We start from the raw sequence: 18779 nt of genomic DNA, 5'->3' as shown, positions 1-18779 counted from the left end.
TTATTTAATTTTTATTATGATGACATTGGTTAACGAAATCCAGTAAGTTTCAGTAAGTGTGCAATTCAATGTAAATATTTTTGAAGAGCAAAGCAACTGACAGATTTTGTTTTATAATGTTTATTATTTTTTCTTCCGTATCTTTGTTCATTTTTCAATTTTTAGAACGAGACCCAGTTTTTCATTACATAGACCGTGTGACCCCTTAATAGCCTTTAAGAATATCTGCTAAACAAATAGAATGATAGATGTAAGAACTTAAAATTTCCCTGCAGTTATGAACTTTTAGGTAATAAAAGTAGAATTTCTAAAGCATGGATTACTCTTGTGAGCTCGGTCGTTTTCCCCCTAGTCTTCGGGTGTCACCTTCTTACGAATGAAACCACTGCGATGTCTGATTATGTGAGTGTGTCAGCACTTGTGATTACAGTGCTGTTATGGAGCTAATAGTAGCAAAATTCCGAATCAAAATTCGGTCCGAGTCAAAGATGAGCCTTCCCCGCGACCGACACGAACCATTTGAGATCCCTAAGGCATTTCTGCAGGACTGTGTTTGGTCGTCGGAGTCACATTCGGAAGCGCGCGTTTCATTTCACGATCTTTGTAGATCACTGTTGCTGGTTAAGAGAGGAGAAGAGGTAACGCGTAGTAGTTAAGAAGGTGCGGTCTGCAATCAGAATACCTGTTCCACCACTTATTAACTAAGCAAGCGAGTTAACTTCTCTGTGACTCAGGCTCCTCATCTGTAAAATGGGAATAATGGTGGAGGAGGAGGAGGAGGAGATCTACTTCATAAAACTGTAAGATTAAATGGGTTGAGGTATGTAAATCAGTTTGAAAACGGCCTGACATGTAACTGTTATTTGGTGAGATTCTTTTCTGGTTGCCGTTACTTTCAGTGTGGAAATGTTCCCATATGGTGGAAGTTGGTTTACCAGTTTTGTGGAAGAAAAAAAATATATAGTCCATTAACTAGTATATGAAGTAATATGCTAAGAATACATCTATGATCTCCCCTAAGACTTTTCTGGCCATCTTTTTAGTCAGATGGCCCCCCCCCTTTTTTTTTTTTTTTGAGATTAACTTTGGATTTGCCACCCACTATTGTGATCCCTGCCTTCAAGAAACTTTCATTTTGGTTACTGAAATATACGTTTATATACCTAACTCAGATCAAAGCAACTATGAGATGTCTAAACCGAATGTTCCCAGCAGGGAGAGGAGAGCATTGATTTTGGCTGCAGCATTTAAAGGTGCGTCACATTCACACTAAACCATGAGGGATGAACAGGTGCATTGGGAGAAAAAGAGTTTAGGCTGAGAGAACGGCATGAATATCTACATGTTTTATTCATTTGGACTCTTTAGGATGTAGGTAACAGAAATTAAATTCAAGCTGACTCAACTTTTAAAGAAGAACAAACAGTTTCCTGGTTGGCGTACCTGCACAATCCGGGGGCAGAGCCACCTGCCAGAGCCGGATCGGCACTTAGACTATGGATATCTGCCTCTCCCCATGTCTTCCGTGTCCACGTCACTGGCAGGCAGGTCCCACCTTTCTGCTCGAGGAGGCAGGCTGGCCCTCGGGCCTGCTTCTCTAAACGCTCTCGTCCCTAACTGGAAGGAAGCGCCTCCTTCCAATAGTTCTGACATACGTGCTGTGATTGGCCGTGCTTGGTCACATGCCATCTCTGTCATCACAGAGGTCAGGCCACATGTGGGCATGGCTCAGGGCAGTCCCATCCAATCACCGGGACTGAGAGTAAGGAGAGTAAAATTTATTGTGGGTCTACCAACCAAGGAAGGATTACAAGACCTGATGATACAATAGAGAGGATGAAGATAGGTTAATTTTTGATTCATCTCTCTTTTCCTCGGGAATGTTGCAAAGTAAAAGTGAACCATTAGATTGGGACCAGCCTAACTCCCCACCACAGCCCTCCCCAATCTTCTGCTTCTCTGAATTCTCACAGCACCTACAAACTCCACCAAGCACTATAGTAATGACTCACATACTGTCTTGTAATCTATAATGAGACTGTATTAGGCAGGATTTTCCAGAGAATAAAAAGATAGGGTATGGGGGCAGTGGAGGGAGAGGGAGAGAGGAAGTGGGGAGAGAGAAAGAGAAAGGGAGATTTTTATAAGGAGCTGGCACACATAATTACTGAGGCTGGCAAGTCCACTATCCGCAGGGTGGGCTCGCAGGCTGGAGACCCAGGAGAGGCAATGTTCCAGTTTGAGTAGGAAGGCCGTCTGCTGTAAAACCAGGAGAGCCGATGTCACAGAGGAAGTGCAAAGGCAGTCTACTGGAGAATTCTCTCTTGCTAGGGAAGACTTGTCTTTTTGTTCTATTCAGGTCTTCAACTGATTGGATAAGGCCCACCCATGTTATGGAGGGCAATCGCCTTTACTCAGAGTCCACCAAGTTAAATGTTAATCTCGTCCAAAAACACTCTCACAGAAACTGACCCGCTGCGTGCAGTGTCCTTCATGCCAGAGGATAAGCTCACGAGCCAGGCCTGCCCTTCAGTCTTCCTTTGTACCTCTCACAGTCCACCCAAGACACTAAATAAATACTTCTAGTATTAATGAATGAAATACCTGTCACAAAGCACCAGACTACAGCCTAGGCTGCCCTCGAAGGCTTCCTGAAGCTCGTTTCTCCCATAGTTTTTTACAAATTTGCTTCCTGCCTTTCTAGCCTCTGCAAATCAGAAGTGAATGGCTGGGGGTGGAGAGACGATTTCAGTGAAAACAGTCTCTGTCCCGCAGGGCTGGAAAATTCAATGCTGCATTTCCACGGTAACGGTACTTTCATAATGACACCCTGATTCACCAAGAGAAAGTTCAATGAGATTTTTTACTCTTTGTCTGAGGTAGTGGAGCATGGCATAACGATAATAAAATGCTTCGAAGGGGGCGAGCATCGGTTATCCGCAACGATCAGCGTGTAGCTCTGTAGGTGACTGGCCAGCGCTCCCCATTGGTGGGAAGAGATGCAGCCCCCCGCCATGGGCTCTGTCATGTCTTTATGTACAAGCCAGTGCCGGGGTCCTTTGGATTTCCACCACTCCACTTTCAAAGAGTTGTCGTCACCAGCCTTATTTAGATGGTTTCAGTGATCCTCAAAGAAGCCTATGACATAATAAGAGATTTAAGGAAAGGAAAGAGACCCAAACAAAACACATGAAAAATAGATATCCCAGTCAAGCCCAGAGCTTCTGTCATGGATGCTTTAAGGTTGGGGGGGAACTATTTCTAATTCGACTGTTTATTTCTGTCACCTCCATACGTATTAAGTCTTTAAGAGAAAGCTTTTAAACTACAGTTTTGCAAAACAGCTTGATTCTTGAATACTGTCCAAATAGTTTCATAAGAAAGTTCTGATGCTAATTTTTATAAACAATTTCACATGTACAGTGAGTGCTAAGTTCTTATTTTTTGATTGTTTGAATTGCATTAGATTTTTCAAAAGCTATTAGAAAGAGAAGGCAGTAGGAAGGCCCATCCATTGTATTTTTCAGAAGAAAGCTGGTTTCTACAATATTATTCACATTTTGTAAACCTGCACATAAAGCCCATCCATTGTATTTTTCAGAAGAAAGCTGGTTTTTACAATATTATTCACATTTCGTAAACAGATTCAATGAACCTGCACATAAAAGGTTAAATGTTTGCAGGCCATTTTTTTTTTTTTTTTTGCCTCAAAGATCAGAGACAAATTACTGTTTTTATTTTACATTCCCTTGATGAGGATAATGATAAACAGCTGTCACTTCAGTGCTTAGACTGCAAAGAATTCTAAGCAATCCTATAATTTAAACAAAGAAAAAACATATAGTCATACACAGTATATATACAGAAAAGAGCACTAGAGAGAATTTGGTTAGAACTGGGGTTAGAGAGAGAAAAAGGAGCATTTGCTCTCTGCAGTTACTCAGTCAAAAGAAAAATTCCATCTAAGTATGTTTTTCCCCATTCACCTTAGACATTAGAAGGAGCAGTTACTCCTCCTTTCCGTCTAAAATCAGAAAAGAAATTGAATTTGCGTTCCGAATTCCGTGACACCCCGTCGCGTCCACGGCATCATCAGAACAGTTAAGATTTGCCCGGGACCATGTGTCTGCTAGCATTTCCAGAAGCTAAAGAGAATTTCCAGTCGTTTCACTGCTTGTTCCGGAACACACTTCTTTTTTGTGTCGAGAATTAAGCTGTCGGGTGTTCTCTATTCACTCTGACACTTTCTTCCTTGTGTCTGTTTCAAAAAGTGAAAGTGAGGGTCTTTTTTGCATATTTTGATATGCAAAAAAGTAAAGCAAGACTAAATGTTAAGAATAGTACGAAATGAGGAAAGTCAGTTTATTATATGAAAATGTGGGTGATGAGATAATTTTCCTGGTGTTTCATATTCCCAGAGGTTCTTTTAGTTAATGCTATTTATTCTGCTTTTCTCTTTTTGCTCAGTTATTTATTTTTAACAAATGTCAGTACTTAGATGACGTCTTAGTCCTAGAAACCCATTTTACATTTATTATTGTATCTGTGAAACTGACTTGACATGGTGGGTGTTTCACTGTTTCATAATATTTCTCGGTTTGTTTCTACCTAAGGAAAAACAGAAACGGGTTTGACATCGTATTTATCCTACATCTGTTGAGTCTATCATCTCTCACAGCCTCAGATGCTCTTCTGCAGGTTGACAAAATGGTACCCACCTCCGGAGGCTTGATGTGGGTCTTCTGTGTAGAGTGTTTAGCACAGTCCCTAGAACGAAATCAGTGGGAGAGGTAGTGTGTTGATGCCGAAATGCCATCACCCCCTGCTGTTAAATACAACAGCAAAATCCCAGTATGTCTCAGATCAGAGAGACAAACCAAATTGTGTTGTATCTATTATGGAGGTTTATATTGCTTTATATAAAAGATGTTTTCCGCCCAAAGCTCTAGGTCATCTGTTCCCATTTATACGCATAATTTCATAATCGTATTGTCATCCTTACTATTATGGAGTAGTAGGGGACCCTAACTCATCGACTTAGGGGTCCTCTGGTTCCCAGTCTCTCTAACAATGAGAAGCTCTTGGAGACCCTGAAACGCCCTGGGGAGGCTTCCGTGATTTCAGTAACCGTCTTCGTGGTATTAACCCCGCCTTCTCCAAGGCGTCCAGCTCCGTGCTAGGTGCTGAGAAGGGGAGATGAACAAGACCCCGGAGGCTAAGAGGGGGAGAGACATAAAACTGGGCTGGATATTAAATAATTAAAGTGAGTACAGGACACGGATGAAATACCGAGTGGGGCGTGGCGGGATTCCGAGGGCCTTGGGAGCTTGTCCAGAAGAGGGGGTGGCGGAGCAGGGCTTGGGAAGATGAAAAGTCCTCACCGGTGGGAGGAGGGCGTCCCAGGACGAGTTCTCAGGAAGCGTGGTGTAAAAAATACACAGTTTGCCATCATTAGAGCTCTCGAACTGAAAATGTCTCATGCTCAAATTTTTCATCTTAAATTTTCAGAATGTGTGTTGAGAGGCAAGCAGCTCTTTAACTCTTATTCCACGAATATTCAGAAAAGAAATAGGGAAACTAACACTTACTGAGCGCCCACGAGGCCCTCGCCTCGGTCATGTCACATGCATGATCTCGTTTAGCTTCAGAAAGTTTTTCAGAGACGTGTATTCCCATTTTAAAGGCAGGGGAGCTGAGTCTCAGTTACATTAAGTGACTGAGGTGTGGCCACATGACAGAGCCTGAATTTGAACCTAAAGTTTTCACTTTTGAATACAATCCCCTCTAATGACATGGCAGTTACCACCGATTAGTACCATTTGGGCTCAGCCTGGGTCACATTCGCAATGGGTGTTTTTTTGCCCTGTAAAGAGGTTTGAGAACTTGAGCGTTCTTTTACCCATGGTGACCTTTCCTCTCTTGCTTTACCACTTTATGGCCTTAGCTTTTACCTATTTACCTCAGATTCTATTGTGCTTATATTACAAATTAATAAATAAAGAACTACATAAGACGTGATTTAATTCATTCAGTGACCAAAGACCATTTAAAAAGAAACAGTATAGGGAAACAGCTGTCATTGTCGAAACTTCCAGTTCTCTACCTTGCCGTGGCAGCAGTCAGATGCCTCAGAAATATCCACGAAGTGTCACCTGAAGTATGAGGTTATACTCTCAGGACTGGAAAATGACTGTTGGGTTTTAGAGTGAGCACATATTATTTTAATATTTTTTAAAGTGTTGGATATTTCTGAGCAAGAGAAGCCTGTATAAATGATAGAACCAGTTTCTGTCTTTGCTGTTGTCGATTTCGTGGCCTTCCAATATGCCTTCACATATGCATATGGATTCAGAGGAAAAGCTTGTCATTTATAAATCCATTTAAGCTATTTAGCACAGGGCTGTTCCTAGATTGGATGATGGAAAGCCTGGCAGATCAAAGTATGTACATTCCCAGAGAAAACTATTTCATGTCCACAAGGCCGACAAAGAGTTCCTGGAAAATGGATATGAACCTTTTTTTTTTTTTTTTTTGCATTCGTAATTAAATCTTTCCAAATGCTAGAAAGTAGCCAGACCACTAACAATGTTTGTATCATGTTCAGGGGCTTAGCTGGTTCGACCTGACTGAAACGGAGACCGTTTGTCGTAAATTGATTTCAATGCCAAGCCAATAGGTCAGCCTTTAATGATGAAGATGCCATTGCAGCCCAGCCTCTGGTGGATAAGCCAAAATTAATTAACTCAAGCCCCACAGTATAGAAAACAGATGCTTCTCTCATGTTGCACGAATAAATTCTTTGCATATAGATGTATTCTGTTTTGTTCAAAGAATAACAAGTTGGAAGTTAAAAATTGTCAGTGTTTCACAATGGAGCCAGCCTTTGGTGGCGATGAGAGAAGCAGGAATTGACATAACAGATTCCAGCAAGTGCATGGGAAGATGAATTATCCTCTACATCTCTTCTTCTGGCTCCAGGCCAGGCCGAGGAGATTTCGTTTTAAACCTGGGCTGATCCAAATGCTGACCCATTTCGGAGCGGACTTGGGAGTTCCAGAGCAACGCCAAGGTCATTCTTAAGCCGCAGTGTCCCCGGAGACCCTTCCCAGAGGTCTACATCTGCACATATGTTTGGATTCAGTTCTCTGGCTGGCTCGCACATGGCTTAAGATCAGATTGTTCTCTAGAGAGACGTCGTTAGGTGCACTGTTTATCGGGTTATTCATCTCGACATTCATTCAGAATTAGAACACTTGCTTTTCCGACATGGTGGCAGGCTGCAAGCAGGATAATAACTGTGTGGCTCCGATCTCTTTTCAGAATTGATGGATGTGAGATAAGGCGCTACCATCCAGTAGTGTAACTCCAAACACAGTAAACGGAAGTCTATCATCTGACTATGTCTGGTGGTGTTTTTTTTCTGAACGAATGTGAAATCATCCGTGTTTTCTTTCCTTTCTATTAGACTGAAAATGATGAGAATGACCAAGCAGAAAACTTTTCCATGGACCCCCAGCTGGAGAGGCAGGTGGAGACCATTCGCAACCTCGTAGACTCTTACATGTCGATCATCAACAAATGTATCCGAGACCTAATTCCCAAAACGATAATGCACCTGATGATCAATAACGTAAGTGATCATAAACCGCGTCTCATTCCGAGTGTGAAGACTGCTCACATTCTCCTTAGTTTCCTTGGGGTATTGTCTGCGTGGCGGAAGTTCCTGTTACCCAGGTCCATCATTTTCCATCGTAAGTGGGAGCTGACCGACCAGTGAAAGAGAACTTAGGAAAGAAAACATGAAACTCCTAGCTGCAGCACTGTGGGTTCCCCGTCAGCCCTCTCTTCCGGCAGGGTGAGTCTGCTTACGGTAGAGCACAGCATAGCTGCAGTCAAGGTATAAATTAGATGCAAAGGCGGTAATGAAACCAGATGCCCTGCCTCCTAGACTTTGAGATTAAAGGCACAAGATAGTTATTTTTCTCTACGCATACGCACACCTAAAATATACACACACACACACACAAATACACACACACAAAAATACACACATACAATATGTTCATGTGATCATTTTCACCTTCTAAAAATTATGGAATGCCAAAAAGGGCTTCGCGTCCTCTCCCCTCGGATGCAAAGTCAGTCCAACCTTCCTTTTTTAAGGTGAGGATGACGCAGATCTCAGAGTGTCCTGAGGGATAGCCATCAGTCGATCTGTAGCGTATAGAGTCTCTCTCTTTTCATGGTTAACTTTGTGCCAGTCAGGATACGACATTGAAATGACGTGGTCCGGTTTGGTTCTTTCGGTAGCTGCTTTGTTAAAGTACAAGTGAGATCTCAAGTTATTTGAGAAACTACCTTTCACATAAGATAGGCTGCGATGGGGTGTTTTATAGCGGCTCTTCTTACTCTTGAAAAGGGAGACACTATTTTATCCCTACTTATCTTCTGAGGACATGTTTTTACGTAAACCAATAATGTATTCTGAGCATTTGTTTGTAACAAATTTAATGGCAAAGTACCGAAAAGAACCCCCACATCAGAATTTGAGAGCAACCTGGATTCTAACCTTCTTTGCATTTGCGAAATATTAGTAATAAAAAGTACTTGGCTGGGGGGCTTATTCCAGAAGATAGCATATATATGGAAGTCCTAAGAAGAATACAATTGTAAGAGACTAACATGGCTGCCTGTTGAAGACCTACAAGAGCCTTATCCATCTTTCAAGATTCTTTTCCAAAATCCTATTTCTAAATATAGAAACCCATTTGTTATGCATGATCTATGCATTGTGTATGAATTTAAGAAGCCCAGGCACTCATGCGAACAATCTTGTTTTTAACCAACTCTATCTTTACACACATTTCGAGTGTTCAAACAAGTTTAGTAGGATGCTTTGAAGTAGCAGCAGCAGGTAAGCAATATATTGGGAATTTGGAACCTGAACTGTATTCTTAAGTTTGGTCAATGGCCTGCTGTGTGACCTGAAACAAATCATTTGGTTCCTCTGAGTCGAAGTCACTTCTGAAACCAGATTACGAACCCTGAGCTGCCTCACAGAATTGTCGGAGAACATAATGAATGTGACTATATGCCATTTTGAAAAATATAAAGTACTAAACAAACAGTCTGTGTATTTTTAAAATTACCCTCTTCACTTGACTTAAATGAGTTCAGGTTGTTTGGCCGTGGCGTAGCCAGGCCCTTGCTTATTTAAACATTTTCCTGATTAAGTATCATTTATCTTTTCACTGTTTTACTGGGAGTCATTAGCGCTGCCATCAGTTCAAACGCGGCTTTGCTCTGCAGTGCATTAAACCATCAGCACAGGAAATGGCGCTTCCTGTCTGTAGCTGCGAGGAGTCGCTTGACACGAATTAGTTAAAAAGAAGAAAAAGACCCTATTGCAAACCTATCCCACTTTCACCGTCTTGAGAAACACACACACGCACACACACGCACACAGGCTCATTGCCCTCCCTCCTCACTGGTGTGCTGGCTGCTTTCATGAATGGCTAAGCCCCCCTCCCTAAGGCGGCTTAGCCATGGAGAAGCGGCTCTGCCGGTTGTCCTGACACGGACCTCACAGAACCATGAGAAAGCGGACCTCATTGAAGACTTCAAATAAGACTTCAAGGTCAAACCTGGAAGCAGAGACCGATAGGAATATGGAAAAAGCAAAACTCATCATTGAATGCCGGATCCTTAGGAAATGACGGTTATGTTCGTCTGAAATTCAACTTTTTGTATCTACCAGAAAATAGTTTTAAACATCTAGGATGACCTCTTTTCTTTGAATATTATTTGATCTGCTTTTTTACTATATATATATATATATATCTCTGTATAAAACTATATAGTTATATCTTTTTTAAATTAGATGTATGTAAAAATAGAAGTCTTTTTTCTAAACGGCCTCACAATCTCGTGGCACCCTCTCGCCCAGAACGTCCGAGCCCTCTGTGCTCACTCCAGAGGCGCCTCGTTGAGAGTAAGGGACCAGAAGCGTGGTGAGCATCCAGCACGTGACACCGTGTACGTGTTGATCTTTGATTTGAAGTGAGGAGAGCTTCAGGTGAGAGAATCATCGGATCACAACCAGAAAACAAACACTTTGACTCCTCCTTCTGTATTCCGTCCTCTTGGCCCTGCCGCTTCTCTAAATGGCTTTGGGCGAAAAGCTCATTGTTCCCCCAGAACCAACCAGCACGTAACTGGGGCCCTCTCTCAGTGGACTCTCCCTGGGGCAGTGCCGTGGCCTTTCTTCTCTGGGACGAGAATGGCTCCTTCGCCTTCTAAAAAAAGAGCACGTTTCAGCCAACTTTCATAAGGTTCCGAGTGTGGTGGGCAGTTTCCTTTGAAAGTTTACATTAAGTGTTCTGCCACTCAAGTCTCCATATGGAATTGTTTAAGGAGTTTAAAGCCAGCCATAAATGCCTCGCCTCAGACATACTGTAAGCCTTTGTCTATTGAAATGCAGCAGCTGTTCCGTTGCTTAAACATACCAGGTAACAGCGACACAAAGAAATAGCAAGTTTATGACAGGCAGTCGTTCTCAAAGGCTGGAGTCAAAGCAGCAGAGTTTTGTTCAGGACTTTAAAGCTAACGCACTCGTGACAGCCCATGGCAGGCACGTTTTCATGGCTCCTTCTCTGTAGCTGTGCCGCCAAAAAGACGTTCTCCATCGGAGAATCGAGAAAGTGGATCCAGCTTTATTTTAAAGGTGTGAGTGGCCGAGTGGCACGTAATTCTGCGTGTGAGCCCACAGGACCCCCACCCATTGGGTACCCACTATTTTGCCCAGATTACGTATGAAGAAACGGAGGCTCGGGGAGGTTTAGCGGCTCTCTCGAGATCACACAGCTGGGGAGGGCAGAGTCAAGATGGAAACCCAGGTCTTCTCATTCAGTCAGTGTTCTGTCCACTTCAGCATAAGATAATGCGTGTGGCGAGGCTGGGAAAGCGATGAGTCAACCTCTTCAAACCCGGGGCACCTATCCCCATGGCACATTCATGGGGTGTCTTCCCAGAGGGCCCTCGTGACTCAGAGATTTACTGAGAGTTCGTTTAAGTATTCAAACCATGTCAGATAATACGAAAGAGAATGTGAAACTTAGAGCTTAGAGGCCCGTCACACCTGGATGTGTGCTGCAGCCTGCGTCCAGGACCCCTGGGGGCAGACACAGCCTCTGTCCTGGGCCCCGGGGGGCAGACACAGCCTCTGTCCTGGGCCCCGGGGGTCAGACCCACAGCCTCTCTCCTGGGCCCCGGGGGGCAGACACAGCCTCTGTCCTGGGCCCCGGGGGGCAGACACAGCCTCTCTCCTGGGCCCCAGGGGGCAGACACAGCCTCTCTCCTGGGCCCCGGGGGGCAGACACAGCCTCTGTCCTGGGCCACTGGTACCTCAGTGGAAAACTAGTAACACGTGCCCTAGTTTCAAAACCTACTGTGCGTGGAGGACACAGCCTCTCTCCTGGGCCCCGGGGGGCAGACACAGCCTCTCTCCTGGGCCCCGGGGGGCAGACACAGCCTCTCTCCTGGGCCCCAGGGGGCAGACACAGCCTCTCTCCTGGGCCCCGGGGGGCAGACCCACAGCCTCTGTCCTGGGCCACTGGTACCTCGGTGGAAAACTAGTAACACGTGCCCTAGTTTCAAAAGCTACTGTGCGTGGAGTAGAGTGTTATTTTAAATGTCCATTATGTGAGAGGAGAGTACATCTTAAATGTCAGAGCACTGATTTGCTTCCACGGGTCGGGAATTCAGCTTTTTGCTCCAGAAGCATCACAACCAGGGCCCAGAAGCTTCCCACGCAGACTCCCCGTCCCATCACTTCCCCCAGGGGCGACACCCCTGATGCCTTTGACCACAGATTCATCCTGCCTATTTTTGAGCTTTGGAATCAAACAGTATGTGCTTTCTCGCGTCCTACTGCTTTTGCTCAATGTTACGTTTGTCAGTCAGAGGATGTGACTTTTTCAAGAAGGAAAGCTTCGTGACTCTCTGGGAGACGCAGAGGAGGCTCGAGGAGAAATGAGAGAACCGTGAGATGGCGAAGAATCGCAACGTTCTAACCGAGCCCCTCTCCAAAACTGCGCAAATTCAAACTTCCGAATTCAGTCTTCAGATACGTGCCCCTGTGCACGAGAGCTATCACTGTTTTATCCAGAAACAGAGGTTTAAGGAAATGGTCTCCTTAGTAACTGAATTGTACGAAAACTCTAGAAGTGTCTGTTTGTGAAGGCTTTACATTGGGCATGGCGACGAGGACAAAGGGTGAAGAGCAAACACTACGGCAGGTGGCCGGAGAAGGGTTAAAGTGTGAGAGAGGAAACGTGGAACGTGTTTAACGGTGTCACATTCCTTTACACTGAGTCGGGCGCCGTGGTGCAGGGATGCCTGTTTATCTAGCCCGTAGAGTTTGAACTGCTGTGAGCTTCCGTGTGTGAGAATTTTTTTGCAAACCGTACAAAGGTGTATAGGTTATAAGGTGTTATTATTAAAAGCATAGATATTATTTCACATCTTGCATTCAGGTATAATTCGTTCATGTTCTGTTCCATGAGGTGTTTTCTAAATGCCATTACCTAAAAGGGATCTCCTTGGCCTCTAGTTGTCGTGGTGAACCCGTGACTTAAATATTTGTCCCATTGACATACAGACTGCTCAGAAAGTCCCCGAAACGTCTGGAAACTCCTCAAAGTCCCCCACCCCCACCCCCCTTCGGTCCAGTCGTAGCTTCGCCAGGATAGCGGGAGGAGAAGAGTCTTTCCAAAATTTTGCTTAAGTGCAAAGTAAAATGTCAACCTCTGCTCCGTATCAAACTATGTCACGTGATGCCTGCACTACCGTGATAGCTTTCCAGGTGTTCTTCTGCCTCTACATCCCCAATGCCGGTTTAGCCCTCTATCCTATACAAAGGATAGCTTCTGTCCACGGAGCACTAGGCGTCATCGTGTGCGGTTTACGCTTATTCTTTTACTTAATCCTCGCAACAGCTCTCGAGGCAGCTCCTACCATTAGCGTCGTTAAGGAACCTGAGACTCAAGGAGGGTGAGCTGTTTGCCCAAGAACAGTAAGAGTAAGAGCTGGGACTCAGCTTCAGAACGTCCGATGCCAGAGCAGATGCCCGTCACCGCCGTGCCGCGTTCCCATTTTCTCTCGTGCTAATAACACTTATATGATTTCAGCACATTGCTGAATCTTTTGGACAGTCGGCAAGTCTCAGTGTGTCATATTTTGATGTGGAAGAATTGATTCAAGGCAGATCTTTGATCAGAATGCTGAAACTGGCCCTTATTATTTTATTTCGTGGTTTGTTTGACAGTTGCTTCTTAATTCAGATCTGCTTTAAATCTATTCTTGGAAGGATCTTCTTTTAAATTGCGTTTAATAGATTCTAAGTGATACTCCAGTAAGATGGAGAGCTTCAAAAGAGTTTAACCCAACTGATGGCCATTGCCAGGAAAATTGTCTGGTTTTGAATTCGGAGTTGCGTCATCCTTCCAAGTGCATGCACACACCCAACTGGGGGATTTGTGCACTTGTCCGCCCCGTGAGTCCCCGCGAGTGTGTTTAGAAGTGAGTAAGTCTTCCAGGAGGGGAATGAAAGATTCTTTAAGCCCAGTTTCCTGTCTTCCCTCTAAGTCTGACTTTTCCTTCTTGACTTGTGATTATCTGCTCTCCCACTCACCGAAACCTCAGTGCCGGAGGCCTCTGTTCCTTTCTCCCTTGTCCTTCACATACATACAGCACCAAGGCCAGTTGGTCTCCGTTTATACTGTCATTTAAATGTGCTCATCTTTTATTCCAGCTTGCTAAATTAAGCCCTTGCTAAATTGTAACCTTGCTAAATGAAGCCCTTATCATCTCATAAATGACCTGCAGTAGCTTCTAACAGATTTCTTTATCTCCATTTGCAAAGTCTTTTCACAGCCAGATTAATTTTCCTAAAACTGTCTTTTATTGTTTCCTTTACTTGCTTAAAAGCCTTCCAAGGCTCCCCGTTGCCAAGCGGATAAAGATCAGACACTTTCCTTGGCATTTAAGGCCTTCGCACCTGGCCCCCGGTTACCTGGCCAAATTTACCTTCCACAACCGTCACCCATAAACCTATTCTACCAGGCAGTTGTCTGAACACCTCTTGTGTATTAGACTACTTCCACACTCGAATCACTCTTGGCTTACAAAATACATGCAGAGAACATTTAATTCACAGCGAAGCTCTGATTTAGGTAGTTTTCTGATGAGCAGAGTTATTTGCACAGTTAGATACCTTTAAAAAATTATGAAGCTCTGTGTTTTAGACTCTTGTCATCCCTGAGTTATAAATTTAACTACAACCTGGAAACTTTGATCATCTGACAGGTGTCCTATTGCCCACCTGAATTTGTAGCAATTAAATATACTGGCTGTTGGCCTTTCTTAGAGAAAGATCCAGTGTCTCTGGGTAAGTGTTAGCTTTTTCATTTAACAGAGAAACTGAAAAATCCAAGTCGGTTTATTTTCCTAGGCTTATGTTAATTAGTGTACTTGTTGTGCTCTAAAATAATGACGCTTAAACGTAAATTGTCTCCTTTAAGCACCCAATCAAAGGGAGCCAGAGGGTAATGGGAAGAGCACTAGACTTCAAATCAGAAGATTTCCAGTTCAACTTAATCCTGTGTGGCTGGGCACGTTACTTAAACTTTCTGAACTTCAGTTTCTTCATCTGTAAAACTGGGATAATAATACACTTTTCATAAGTATGTGGTGAGAATTAAGTTAGATAACTTTTGAAGGCACTTGGAATGCACCATATTTCATTGGTTCTCACATCCACTTTTTTCACATTTAATATTTCTGACGCGAAGAAGCGTGTTACACGCAATGGCGTCTTGACATTCTGTCATAATTCAGGTGGTGGTGGTGGTTTCTTTCTCAGTGGCACATAAAATAGTGGCGAGTATTAGATCAGCGGCGTCTTAGATTTGCTGGAATGTGGTGGTTGGTTCTCTCTCCCTCGGTGCTATGCCTCGTGTGTACTGTTCATACTTAAGTTTGTTTTTATGTAGCTGTTAACCATGGACCCCATGCCAGTGCTCGTCACTGTTACGTAGCAGGTTCTACTGTAAACTTCTAGAAAGCAGAGAATGTATCACTTTTTTTATAAATCAACTTGTACAATTATATGGGGTTCTAATAAATACTCTCTCATTATTGCTAATTCCACTTTTGAAACGAAATCTGAGCTATTTATAGTACTCCTGAGATTTTGGTAAAAGCTCAGTGAAGAACTGGGAATACCAAGGAATGGGTAACTTGTGTCATTACCTGGGTTTCTTTACATCATTGTTTCTGGTTGAAAACACCACTGCCTACCTCCTGGGGCGTCCGCCATCCATGAGCCGAGAAGCCTCAGACAAGGCTGTGGAAATGCTTGACAGCAGGCTTTGTCCCTCCTTTCAACCAACCTGTGTCTTCCTTTAGTGGCAACAGCATACGGAAGGGGGAAGCTTACCGGCACGGTTCTGCGGACGGGGAGAGAATGAGGAAGATAAGCGCGAACGGATGCACGATGTGGCCCTTTCTCAGAGCGGGCTTCCGTGGACCGCGTCCCCAGGCTCTGCACCAGTCTCTACCGTTCCGTCACTCACTCATTCATTCCCGTTTTCCTTTTCTGTGGCGACCTGGCAGGTTAAAGATTTCATCAACTCGGAGCTCCTGGCGCAGTTATATTCTTCGGAGGACCAGAACACTCTGATGGAGGAATCTGCCGAGCAGGCTCAGCGTCGGGATGAGATGCTTCGGATGTACCAAGCCCTTAAAGAGGCCCTCACGATCATCGGTGACATCAACACTGCCACCACGTTCACCCCCGCGCCGCCCCCCGTGGATGACTCCTGGCTCCAGCACTCCCGCAGGTAGGAAGACGGCCCGCGTCCCCCGAGGCCTGCCAGGCGGGTCCCGCATCACTCTCTGGGCATGCTCCCCTAAAAAAGAAATATGAACCTAACGAAAGCAGAGGAAAAAAGATATTTAGGTCCAGGAGTGAGAGATGGGGTCAGGGGATCCCAACTCCCTTCAAAAACAAGCACGACACATCCTTGCTGTGGAATGCTACACGGCCGTCAAAAAGAACAGGCCGGTTGCATAGGTACTGAAATGAAAAGACGGTCAAGTTCATGTGAATCTTTAAAACAGAAAGTTAACTCGTAGAACATGGTGCCCGATTATGTACGAAAACGAATTCGTACTTACAGAGAAACCGTCGCAGACTGTAGTGTAAAGGACACACGGGAAACTGTCTCCACAGCGTTAAGGTGTGGGGACAGAAGCGTCTCACCATCTGTCCTGTCATCCCTTTTAACGTTCTTAACCCATATCTGAGTTTCTCAGTAAAAAAAGTGATGAAAAACACGAACCTACAACCAAGACTAGTCTATCCGGCAAGGCTAGCAATTAAAATTGAAGGTGAGATAAAGAGCTTCCCAGACAGAAAAAAGTTAAAGGAATTCATCTCCAATGAGCCAATATTACAAGAAATGTTAAGGGGACTTCCCGAGGGCCCGCGCCCGCCATCCCCTCCCCGGGACCCCACTCGGGGGCCCCTCCGGTTCCGTTCCGGCCAGGCCCGCTGCCTCCTTTCCCCAACAGCAGCGACGCATTTGGAGCCCCTCCGCAAGTCCCCTCCCGGCCCACGCGGGCCCCTCCCAGTGTCCCCAGGTGAGTGTTCCGCACGGAGGAAGCTGGTACGTGGGGTGCTCTGTGGTTCACTTCTCATAGCACGACAGACAAAACATACTTGAAAAAGAAAATTGCAAAGACGTCATCATTTACCTTTGCAATTTTCACCCAGAGGGGAGTCCTGGGGTAACCTCCGCGCTTAAAACCCATACGCGGTCTAAACGTCTCCGTCATCACCCGGCGCAAACTAAATGGGACCAAAGAAAACTGAGTCCAAGTGAATGACATTTTGGCAGCTGTTCGTAGGATCTGACGGGGCAGCTTTGACATGAAGGAGCCGTGGCTGGGTCGCTGTGAGCTGTGTGCTCCACAGGTCATGAGCGTGCCGCCTTAGCCTCGCCTTCTCTGTCACCGCAGGAATTCCCAAAAACCACTGACTTCAAGGAATAGCATCCATCTGCCCTCTGAACTATGACCCTGAAACCCAGTATTATTAACTTTAATGTAGGCCGAGTAAAAATCTGGCTGATTCATCTGCGACTGTCTTTTAAAAAAAAAATGCATGGAAATTTTAACACAGACATCACGATTGCCATGGGCAGTCAACCACATGTGAGATAGAGCACTGTACATTGAATAATACATTTTGGCATTTTAAGCAGATTTTGGGGCTTAATTGTGAAACAAAATAACTGATAAATAAAAGGAACTCGATATAGTCGAAGCTAGATTCTCACCTTCATACATTTACAATCAAAATATATACAATGTGTATAATTAGAGATTTTGCAAATAGAAGGAAATTAGCCCATATAGAAAGTTAATTATTAAAAATTCAATTCAACTCATTTAAATATTGGTCTGCTCCATGAAAGAAAACTTTGCTATGCACGTAGCATAAAAGCGGAAGTGACTCCCGCCCACCCATGAAGCCTGAGCCACTCCACCCTGACTACGGTGCTTGCCTCTATTTTGTTCTTCAGGGTTCTGGGGGTGAGGAAGAGAAGGGGCCTCTTAGACTAGCAGACAAGGGTGACGGAGCAGGGACGGCAGGGCACGTGGACCCAAGCGCTGGCTTGCCCCAGACGTGGGCCACTCATTTAACCTTGAGCCGGGAGAGCCTCACCTGTGACACTGGGACACATTCAACAGAGTCGTTGCCCAAGTCGTACGAGGCGAGGTATTTGAAAGAGTGATAAACCGAAAAGCGCTGTGGTTATCACCATTATCACCACTTTGGTCCTAATCAAAGAGGACATATGTGCTCTCAAACACGTATTTCTTCTCTAAGCTCAGTGGATCGGGCCGCTGATGGATTTGGGCCTGAGCTAAGTTTCTGGTAATAACGGGAGCAGCGGCAGCTGACGTTTAGTGAGTGTGAGGCGCACCCTTGGAACGAGCAGTGCAGGCACATTTCAGTTTCGTGCTCGCCACAGTGCAGCGAGGTAGGTCATTGTCCCTTCTGCAGACGAGGCACAGGCCCTGGACCTGCCGGGCTCCCATCCCAAGCCGTCTGGCTGAGGGGCCCCGTCCCCCGAGCCATGCCAGGGGTTCTCAGCCTGGACGCCACAGACGCCTTTGTTGTTGGCGCTGTCCTGTGCATCTTGGGGTGTTTAGCACCATCCTGGACTCTTCCCACCTGACGTCACTTGCACTCTCCCGATTGTGACCACGAACAATGTCTCTAGACTCTGCCATGCCAGGGTGAGCCCCCTCTGCTACTAGAGAAGCTGCCTGTCCCTTCCGTATAAAAATAAATAAAGCACAAACGTCAGTGCTGAGCGTTGCCACAGGCAAGATTAACTCAGTGCTGTAGGCCACCTGGAGCTGACCAGGACGTGCCTGTCATTGTGCCAGGAGGGTATGGCGGCCACGGGGGCCGGGGGCTGGGGGCAGGAGGTGGGGGTCCCGTCCAGGAGACTGGAAGTTGGCGGTTTTGTCTGTTTGGCTACAAGAAGGAGCCAGGGCCACCCGGCCGTGCCTGTCCTCGAGTGAACGTGCATGTCTTTGCCTGCTCGCTTGGCTGCTTCAGCTCCTGGGCTCACAGGCCGGCCCGCGGGGCCCCGGGGATGCTGCCGAGGGCCGACCCGGTGCATGGAGCGGGCTGGGGTCACCTG

The 18779-nt window shown here is 45.3% G+C and overlaps 1 protein-coding gene across 2 annotated transcripts in view; it reads left to right on the top strand.

Annotated features, from left to right (window-relative positions):
* Positions 1-15925, top strand: part of DNM3 (dynamin 3) — a 234643-nt gene extending 218718 nt beyond the window's left edge. The window contains exons 9-10 of one of the 2 annotated variants that reach the window (XM_025043872.1): positions 7466-7630; positions 15673-15925. In XM_025043872.1, coding sequence (XP_024899640.1) covers positions 7466-7630; positions 15673-15903 — 396 coding nt within the window. In that variant the 3' untranslated portion in view covers positions 15904-15925. The remainder of the gene's footprint in view (positions 1-7465; positions 7631-15672) is intronic. The other variant, XM_025043873.1, reaches the window with a different exon arrangement.
* The last annotated feature ends 2854 nt before the right edge of the window (positions 15926-18779 follow it).

Source organism: Pteropus alecto, unplaced genomic scaffold, assembly GCF_000325575.1.
Source record: "Pteropus alecto unplaced genomic scaffold, ASM32557v1 scaffold101, whole genome shotgun sequence".
Lineage (NCBI taxonomy): Eukaryota > Metazoa > Chordata > Mammalia > Chiroptera > Pteropodidae > Pteropus > Pteropus alecto.
This window is presented reverse-complemented; position numbering and strand designations above follow the sequence as displayed.